Below are 10,663 nucleotides of genomic sequence, written 5' to 3' on the forward strand. Positions count from 1 at the left end.
AAGGATGACCAAGTCTTTGATGATAAAGAAACTGCGGAGTTGATCTTTGAGTGAGACATGCCATGTCACTAGAGCGTAACAGTTACAATCCATGAGAAAAAATTCCTCTACCAATCGTCTTCTTCGTCTTTCGATCCTGAAAGATGACCGAGGTAGGGGTAAATGTAACATCACAATTCAGAGAATTAGTGATTTGACCAACAGATAACAATTGAGTAGGAAATGAGGGAACAACAAGTGCATTAGATGGCGGACAATCTGGAAAAAAATGCACTTTCCCACTGCCCAGCACAGGAGCAGTAGAGCCATTAGCAACAGACACATTTTTATGAGAGCTGCGAATAAATGCATGAACTGACGAAGGATCATTGGCCATATGATCTGTAGCTCCTGAATCAATAATCCAAATGTGACGGTTGGAAACAGGCGTAGTAAGAAAGGCTAGCAGGTTACCTGAAGTATGGTTGGCCTTGCACTCATTCTTATTACTCAACTGGTGAAAGAAATCCTTCAATTGGTCTATGGTAAAGGATGAATTGTCAGCTACAGCAGCTCGAGCAAGCTTATTTTTGTCAAAATTAGCTTTAAGATGAGGATAAATATCCCAACAACGATCCTTAGTGTGACCAGTTTTATTACAATGATCACAATGAAAAACTTCTCTCTTACCCTTAGCACGAGAAGTCTTGTCCTTATCAAATGGCATGGCTCTTCGTTTATCATCTCTGGAGCTCATAAGAGCACTGGATTCAGCAGCATCCAGGTCTACAATGCTTTTAGAAACAGGATTCATAACTTTCTTGCGTGTCTCTTCATGTTGCACAGTCGCACAGACACTAGACAAACTTGGCAATTCAGCACTCATGAGAATAGTGCTTCTAAGAGATTCATACTCTGATGTGAGGCTACTGAGCACATCAAAAAATTTATCCTCCTCAACCCTCTTTAAGAGAATTTTGGCATCAGTTGTATGAGGATGATATGTATCCAGTTCATCCCACTTCCTTTTTAAATAACCAAAATGCTCAGTAAAACTTTTCGTACCTTGTGCAGCCTCAGCAATCTCACGCTTTAGCTCAAACACCCGAGCAGCATTATTCCGTAAGCCATACAAACTAGCAACATACTTCCACAAATCCTTTGCAGATTCTGAAAACGAGAAAATTTCCGAAATATGTGGTTCCATCGACTGGAGAAGCCACGTGCGAACCAGTTGATCATCAGCAATCCAATCTTCATACTTTGGATCTTTAGCATCTGGACAGGTACTATTCTCACCAATATACCCAGACTTTCTTTTACCCCCAAGAGCAAGAGCAGCATCCCTAGACCAGCTGACATAATTGACATCATTCAGCAAGACAGAGGTTAAACGCAAACTAGTATTATGATCTGATTGTGCCATAGTAAACACACAGAGAAACGAAACTTGATTACAGAGAAACGGCCAGGATCGTTAACGATCCCCTGATACCATGTTGGTATGCATAAGATGTTATGCAGTATGCATAAGATGTTATGCAGTATGCATAAGATGTTATGCAGTCAATATTGGATCTGCATAAGATGTTATGCAGTCAATATTGGATCTGCATAAGATGTTATGCAGTTAACTAAAACAGATTAAAGAAGAAACATAGTTTAACGTGGTTCGGCTATAGCCTACGTCCACGGGAGAAGAATGATTAGGGTTTCTTATTATCAATGGAGGTTTTACAAGACGTGTATATATATATCCTATACATGCCACATATTCGTATATATAGCAACATATCTAGAGAATATTTTCTTGCAGTGTAATCCAATCATAAATAGAGAAACCAAATATTCTCCTTTGTTCCAACAGGGTCCATATGTGTTGCTTAGTTTGGCGAAGTACCTGTGTAATTCTGGATGAATGAATGGGAGGTTTCCAACAATTGGTAACCCTTGAGGACCCGGTGGTAGCTTAGAATTCCAATGAATTACCTTCCATATGTACCACGAGATTATGATGACAGAAAATGAAAGAAGTGCTCGAATGAGTACATCCTTTTGACTCTTGGCTTCCCACCACCATGCATTCATCTCTAGATGATCAACAACACAGTTTTCTTGAATAAAAAGCAGATAAACCCCTGGTGGGATGTATATACGTACACCTGCCTAGTTAACTAAGACCTTGTTTGTTTTCTCCTGACTCACCTGACTTGTATGGATCTGAATGAAATCACCTGAATCATCTAGATCTGACTCAATATGTTTGTTTTTTGAATCAGATCTGACTCAAAAATATGAGTCAGTGGTTTGTTCCCATGAATCAGGGGTATTTTATTAACTGACTCAAACGGGTCCCAGTCTGGGGTTAGGTCTGACTCAGATCGCGAGTCAGATCTGACTCAAAAAAAAACAGTCTGACATCTGACTCAGGCTGAGTCAGATCCAGACCCCGAGTCAACAAAAAAACAAACATGCTCTAAGAAAGGAAGTATCTATACCATGTAGGCATTATTGAACGTCAAGTAGGAGTACTAGATAGTGCATGGATATATATATACCTTGAACACGCAATATCTAGTGCTAGTATTAGAAAGAGACTTTAAAGAGATGAGGTTTGAACAAGAAAATCTAAGTTTGATTGGCGCATTAAAGATTGTGCTTGAATATGCACCACACTTTGAACATGTGGTCGAGGAATCCACACACATCTTTCTCAGCTGAAACATAAAATTGATTATTGACAACACTTTTCATCTGTTAGACAAAATTATACGACCCAGATAACGTATGGATAATGGATGTACCAGAAGTATTATTGACAAGTAAACTTCAAAATAAGCATTTGGACTAGTTTACATATACAGGACAGTGTAGCTAGCAATCTGTATAAATATAGAGACCTGGATCAGCTAATCTTGGCAATGGGATTGCATTTAGGGGTGTGCTTTTCTTCACAACAATACCAAATTTGTCTGAAACATCAATCTCAACACCTTCTGGCATTTTCCATTCAAATGAATGCAGCACAGAAGCTAATGCATAAGGTACCATTCTTTCTACTAAAGGAACACCTGCACATCTCCTCCTGCCCGAGCCAAATGGAATATATCGGAAATCGGATCCAATAGAATCAACTTTGTTGGGGTTCTGCAAAAACCTCTCTGGTTGGAATTCTAATGGATTATCCCAATATTTAGGGTCTCTTTGAATTGCCCATGCATTAACAAAAACTTGAGCTCCTTTAGGTATAGCATAGCCTCCCACATTACAGGTTGAACTTGGGCACCTAGAAACCAAGAGCGGCACCGGAGGATGTAAGCGAAGTGTTTCTTTTAGGATTGCACCCAAATAAGGTAATTTGTATATGTGAGATTCTTCTACATTGGTGTTTCTCCCTACAACAGTGTCTAACTCATCTTGGGCTCTTTTCATAATTTTTGGTTGTTTAACCAACTCGGCCATCGCCCATTTTACTGTCACCCCGGATGTATCTGTCCCCCGGACCACCAAATTCTGTCATAAACTTGGTCTGTTAATCACATTACAGAATTACAGTAACCAAACCATAGAGAATAAAAGGACAAGAAAAATGATCAAAGGTAAATATGCACGTATACGTACCATAAACAAAGCCTTGAGGTTGGTTGTGGTAAAAGGAGTTTTGGATTCACCTTGGTCTTGAATTTTTGAAAGACTTGTAAGAAATCCTTGAATTCGTTCTTCTTACTATTTTCATCTCCATTTAGTTTTAACTCATGATCCATTTTCACCCTTTTATCAATAAGTGACTCGAAGAATGTGTCTAACCATGAAATAAGCTCTTTCATCCGTTGGTCTATTCCTTGTAAATCAAACTTTGCAAGAACAGGAAAAAAATCAGAAATATTGGTTCTCCCTAAATTGTTGATCATTTCTTCAGCTAGACGGCCGAATTCCGCGCCAATTCTGTTCCTATCTTCATCATCATGTGTGCCACCCCACAACATGTTCATAATCACATTAAGCATAGTGAGATACATTTCTTGCCTTATGTCGACTGCAGAGTTTACCTTCGCGTAAATACTTCTTAATGTTCTTTGAATTTCCTGTTTCCGAAGAGCTGAGAACGAGTCGAGGGTGTTCTTACTCAGAATCTCTCGAGCACATAAGGCACGTACATTTCGCAAGTGTGGACCATATTCAGCAAATACCATGTCGGCACCACCATAGCTTAATGACATTGCTGCTACCGTAGGAGCCCGGTTTGCAAATGTCGAATCGAATTCTTTAAGGACAGCTTCAGCTAATTCTGGTGAACCCAAAACAATGACAAGTTTGCTACCTAGTTTGTGTTGGCGCAATGCGGAAGTGTGATGGGTTTATGGAAATGATTTAATTGAAAGAGGATTGGTTTAAGTAAAGTGAGGCTTTGATTAATTGAAATTGGAAATGTTACAAGAGGTTTGGTGTAGCACCTTTGGCTTACACGTCTGTTTACAAAGGGAACTTTGGCTCACTTGGTTTAGCTCTCACTCTCACTCTTACTTCACTCACTTGAGTTTTCTATGGATTTTGATTGATTCAAAAATGAACCGGAGCTTGCCTATTTATAGGCAGTGAGTGACCGACCACAGTCTTTCTAGAATAGTCTAGTATGTATTTAGACTAGAACTTTCTTTCTACTAAACTTATCAACTGAGTTCGTACTTTAAGAACTCTCTAGACATTTGACCGATCAGTCTAGGCTTATTACTGACTAGCCTAGATCATTTTAGACTTACTTTGTCTAGAAGATTATCTTCTCTGAGCTGCCTTGAGCAATCTAGATTTTTCTAGATTTACTGTTTGCAAAATCACAAATTAATGTATATTTTTAACACCCCCTCTTAATTTGTGATGTTGAGCTTGTCTCTAAAATGATTGAACTTGTCCACCGTGACTGCTTTTGTGAAAATGTCCGCATTTTGTTCTTGCGTCGGACAGAATTGGAGCTCGATTTCCTTGTTCTCTACCAACTCTCTGATGAAGTGATGTCGTAACTCTATATGCTTCGTCCGTCCTTGGAACACTGGATTTTTTTTCATTGCAATTGTAGACATATTGTCACAGTAGATAGTTGTTGGTTCTTTTTGCTTTTGTTGTAGGTCGGTCATTATTATTCTTAACCATACTGCTTCACATGCTGCACTTGTTGATGCTATGTACTCTGCTTCGGCTGACGATAGTGTCACCGTACTTTGTTTTTTAGAAGTCCAAGAGATAACTTTTGTTCCCATACAAAAAACATAGCCTGATGTGCTCTTTCGGTCTTCAATAGAACCTGCCCAATCGCTATCTGTGAATCCAATTAAATCATTATCTTTTTCTATTGTATATTTGATGCCAAAATCTTTTGTTCCCTTGATACATCGAAGAATTCTTTTTGCGGCTGCATAGTGTAACTTACTTGGCTCGCTCATAAACCGAGAAACAATACTGGTAGCATTGACGATGTCTGACCTTGTATTTGTTAAGTAGATCAGTGAGCCGACTAGACTTCTGAATAAGGTTGGATCCACTTTAGTTTATCCATCATTTTTTACCAATTTCTCATTGGTACACATTGGAGTTGCAATTGGTTTGCAATCCATCATGTTGAACCTTTTCAGTAAGTCTTCCGCATATTTTTCTTGGGAAATGAATATTCCTTTTGGAGATTGTTTTACTTGAATCCCAAGAAAATATCGCATAAGTCCTAAGTATGTCATCTCATATTCTTTCATCATCTCCTTCTTAAACTTTTCTGCCATCTCATGTTTTGTACTGGCATAAATTAAATCATCGACGTAGAGACAGACGATTAGAAAATCTGTACCTTGTTTTTTGATGTAGAGTGATGGCTCACTTGGACTTTTCTCAAATCCATTATCTCGGAAATACTTGTCGATTTTGTTGTTCCATGCACGCGGTGCTTGCTTGAGACCATATAGTGCTTTGCGGAGACGATATACCATTTTTTCTTTTCCTTTGCAGACATATCCTTGAGGCTGTTCGACGTACACCTCTTCTTCAAGTTCTCCGTTTAGGAACGCCGACTTTACATCCAACTGGTAGACCTTCATTTTTAGTTGAGCTTCCAAAGATAACACCATTCGGATTGTTTCTATGCGAGCGACTGGGGCGAATGTCTCGTAGTAGTCAATTCCTGGTTGCTGGGAATATCCTTTTGCAACTAGCCTTGCCTTATGTTTTTGAATTGAACCGTCTTCATCATACTTTGTCTTGTAGACCCATTTCAGACCAATTATTTCTTTATCAATTGGTTGATTGACAAGCTCCCATGTCTTATTTTTCTCGATCACTCGCATTTCTTCGTCCATGGCATGTCTCCATTTTTCTTCTTTTGCCGCTTCCTCATATTTTTGAGGTTCTAGTTCTATAAATGCACAATTATATGTATCATAAATATCTCTTAGGGAACGCACCTTTCTAGGTGGGGCACTTGCTTCCGATGAACTTGGACTTTGTTGTGTTGGACTAGGAGATCGCAGGCTTGCTGGTGGAGTACTTTCTTCTTGACGTGGCTGATCTGGCTCGTCTTCGATGAGTAGTGGCAACTCGTAGTTGTCTGCTTCATCATTCCAATCCCATGATTTGAATTCATCAAAAATAACATCTCTTGAAATTACCAGATCCTTTGTATCTGGCTTTAGAAGTCTATATGCTTTAGACTCTTCGCTGTATCCGATGAATATTAACTTTTCTCCTTTTTCATCGAACTTTTCTCTATGTTGGGATGGAATATGTGAGTATGCTACGTAACCAAAAATTCTGAAAGAAGTTACCTCGGGCTTTTTCTTATTCCAAGCTTCATATGGGGTTTTGTTGAGAACTGCTTTTGTTGGCGAACGATTAAGGATGTAGACCGCCGTGTTGACTGCTTCTGCCCAGTAATTGTTGGGTAGCTTCCTTGCTTTCAACATGCTGCGAGCCATTTCCACGATCGTACGATTTTTTCTTTTCACAACGTCGTTTTGTTGTGGAGTGTATCGGACGGTAAGCTCCTTCTTAATACCGTTTTCTTTGCAGTAGTTGATAAACTCATTTGAGGTAAATTCTCCACCACGGTCTGTACGGAAAACCTTTAGTTGGTGACCACTTTGCTTCTCTGCCAGCGTCTTGAACTCTAGGAATTTAGGGAATGCCTCGGACTTTTGCTCGAGAATATACACCCACATCATCCTGGTATAATCATCCACGAATAGGAGAAAATATCTTCTGTTGTTGAGTGAAGTTGTTCTTGTCGGACCGCAGATATCGGCGTGCACCAATTCGAGGGGCCTTCTTGCTCTCCACGATTTGTTTGTGAATGGAAGTCTATGGAACTTCTCAAGAATACAACCTTCACATATTTTATCTCCACCGTTGATATTAAGAAGACCAATTACCATGTTCTTTGATTTTAGAACCTTCAAGGATCTGTAGTTGAGATGCCCGTATCTCATATGCCATAGCTTGCATTCATCTATATGATTGGTACTCATTGCACAATTTTCAATTGATGGCATAGATAAAGGAAAGACAAAATTTCCTGACATTTTTACTTTTTCCACCAATTGTTTATTAATTTTTATCATAAATTGTGCATTCTCCGTCTTCGAAATGTAGTGAGTACCCTTTTCTTATAAGTTGTCCAACACTTAATAAATTTTGAGCTAGGCCAGGAACATAAAGAACATCAGATATGTATCGAGTTTTACCTGACCTTGTACGTACGGATATGACTCCTCTTCCTTCAACATTCTGGAACTTTCCATCTCCGAGCTTGACCGGTGGAATCTCTTGCTCCTACAATTTTACGAAATATTCTTTGTTTCCTGTCATATGGTTGTTGCATCCGTTGTCGACATACCATATACCTTGCGCTTCTTGTTGCGAGGTGAGGCAGGAATAAAATACTTGATTTTGAGAATCATTTTTCTCGGAACAGTTGGATTCATTATTTTTAAGCCAACAATCTTTTTCCATGTGATTTAAGTTATCACATTTGGTGCACTTGTACTTGCAATTTTCAGTTGCATGGCCAAACTTTTTGGAAACACTGCATCGGAGATTTGAGGAGTAATTATTTCCGTACTTTTGGTTGTTGTTTCTATAACCTCCTTTTCCTCTTCCACGTCCGTGGTAGAAATTTTTGGGCCCTTGATTTGATGTCGACCCTTTCTCGTGAGGTGATGTTGATGATGATCCCCCTCTGGAGCTTTCTTTTCTGGCTTCCGTATTTTTCTTTTCACTGAAATTTATTTTTGTTTGAAATGCCTGATCCAACGGTTTCTCCGCGAACCTATTTATCCTTTTCTCGTGCGCCTCGAGTGAACCCATTAATTCGTGTACCGAGAGGGTCGATAAATTTTTGGACTCTTCAATGGCAGCGACGATGTGATCGAATTTGAACAGTAAGCTCCTTAAAATCTTTTCTACAACTCTTTTATTTTCTATGGTATCTCCATAACTACTAATTTGATTTACTATACCAGTAACTCTTGAAAAGAAATTCTGTATAGTTTCATTTTCTTTCATAAGTAGATTATCAAAATCTCGCCATAAGTTTTGTAGTTTGATGGAGATTACCTTTTCTGATCCTTGGAATGCTACTTTGAGAATATTCCAGGCCTCCTTCGAAGTTTTCGCCACCGAAATTCGAGGAAAAATAGTTTTGCTTACTCCTTGTTGTAGAAATAGTAGTGCTTTAGCATCCTTCTTCTTGTTTTCCTTGTACTCCTTTTTCTCTGCATCCGTCCATGACGATAGAGCTTCTGCCGACTCGGGTACCTTATAACCATCTTCTACAAAATCCCATAAGTCTTGTGAAATGAATAATTATTTCATTTGTAAACTCCAATAATCATAACTCTCACCATCAAAAATTGGAATTAGACTTTGGGCATAATTGAAACCTTGAATACTTTGGTTAATTGCCATGGGTAGAGTTTTAGGATTACTGGGTTAGGTTTGCTCTGATACCAAATTTGTTGGCGCAATGCGGAAGTGTGATGGGTTTATGGAAATGATTTAATTGAAAGAGGATTGGTTTAAGTAAAGTGAGGCTTTGATTAATTGAAATTGGAAATGTTACAAGAGGTTTGGTGTAGCACCTTTGGCTTACACGTCTGTTTACAAAGGGAACTTTGTTTAGCTCTCACTCTCACTCTTACTTCACTCACTTGAGTTTTCTATGGATTTTGATTGATTCAAAAATGAACCGGAGCTTGCCTATTTATAGGCAGTGAGTGACCGACCACACTCTTTCTAGAATAGTCTAGTATGTATTTAGACTAGAACTTTCTTTCTACTAAACTTATCAACTGAGTTCGTACTTTAAGAACTCTCTAGACATTTGACCAATCAGTCTAGGCTTATTACTGACTAGCCTAGATCATTCTAGACTTACTTTGTCTAGAAGATTATCTTCTCTGAACTGCCTTGAGTAATCTAGACTTTTCTAGATTTACTGTTTGCAAAATCACAAATTAATGTATATTTTTAACAGTTAGAGCTTAAATATGGGTCCATATTTGTTAGTTAATTTGGCAAAGTACCTATGTAACTCCGGATCAATGAATGGGATGTTTCCTACTATAAGTAAACCTAAAGGACCCGGTGGCAACCTAGAATTACTATCAACTGGTTTCTTACGAACCCAAAAACACCACGAAATTGCATCTAAGATGATAGAAATTGTAAAAAATGCGCGAGTGAGTTCATCATTGTGATTCTTGGCTTCCCAAAACCATGACCACGCCTCCATTTCTAGATGGTTAACAACTGCTTTTTTTTTGAACTAAGAACAGAAAACCCCTAAGAATTGTATGTCTACCTGCCTAGCTAACTAGAAAAGGAAATATCTATACCCGTCCGTCCAGCAATCAATAATTATCCTCTAACAGGTACTAGATAATGAACTATTAAAACCAACACCACAATGTTTTGCAACAACTTCTACCACAAATTTTTCTTACAAAAAGAGACGTTGAGTGATATGGGGAAGTTCGAACAAAACAAAATTCTAGCTTTAAGTATACATCACATTTTTTCTCTTACCGACCTGCGTAGTTAGCCAAGAAAGAAAATATCTATACCAGTATAGTATCGTTCAAACATGAATGGTGTATAATGGATCGTGTCGTGCTCAAAGAAAAACTCCATCATCGACACCTTGAATCATGCTTTGCAGTATCCATCCAGGGACGCGGACAAAATTTTTGCTATGGGGTTGCAAAAATCTTGTTAGGAGACGCAATTAGGCAAAAATGGACTTGGGAGTCGAATATTTAAAAAGAATGATTTTTTACGAACCATGATTTTTTTGAGGGGACTATGGTTTTATTAGGCCACCTTCCCTATAGCTATAAGGGGTGTAATAAAGCATTGAAATGACTAACCTATCCTTAACCTAATTTAATTTTAAACCAACCTAATAATCACCTATATATATATATATAACCACCACCTTCTCATACCACCACCGCCGATTACCACCACCACCACCTCCGATTATCACCACCGCCAACCACCGATTACCACCACCACCTCCTCCCACCACCACCCCCGATTACCACCACCACCACCTCCGATTACCACCACCACCACCTTTATATATATAACTTAATTTAAAACATTAACAAAGATATTCACACAAACCCATTACTTGTCAATCGTTTTGGTT

General features: G+C 38.7%; 1 protein-coding gene across 3 annotated transcripts; it reads right to left on the bottom strand.

Annotated features, from left to right (window-relative positions):
- Positions 1-2,736: 2,736 nt before the first annotated feature.
- On the bottom strand, positions 2,737-5,111 carry LOC113275224 (flavonoid 3',5'-hydroxylase 1-like). Of its 3 annotated transcripts, none has more exons than XM_026524677.1 (2): positions 3,601-5,111; positions 2,737-3,492 (listed from the first exon to the last, which is right to left on the bottom strand). In XM_026524677.1, the coding sequence occupies exons 1-2, from the start codon at positions 3,601-3,603 to the stop codon at positions 2,854-2,856; spliced, it is 642 nt and encodes a 213-aa protein (XP_026380462.1). In that variant the 5' UTR covers positions 3,604-5,111; the 3' UTR covers positions 2,737-2,853. The 3 variants fall into 3 exon arrangements, with proteins under 3 accessions (XP_026380462.1, XP_026380464.1, XP_026380463.1); XM_026524679.1 differs by having other exon boundaries at positions 2,737-3,508; XM_026524678.1 differs by having other exon boundaries at positions 3,350-3,508.
- Positions 5,112-10,663: the final 5,552 nt, after the last annotated feature.

Source organism: Papaver somniferum, chromosome 4 (assembly GCF_003573695.1).
Source record: "Papaver somniferum cultivar HN1 chromosome 4, ASM357369v1, whole genome shotgun sequence".
NCBI classification, from domain to species: domain Eukaryota; kingdom Viridiplantae; phylum Streptophyta; class Magnoliopsida; order Ranunculales; family Papaveraceae; genus Papaver; species Papaver somniferum.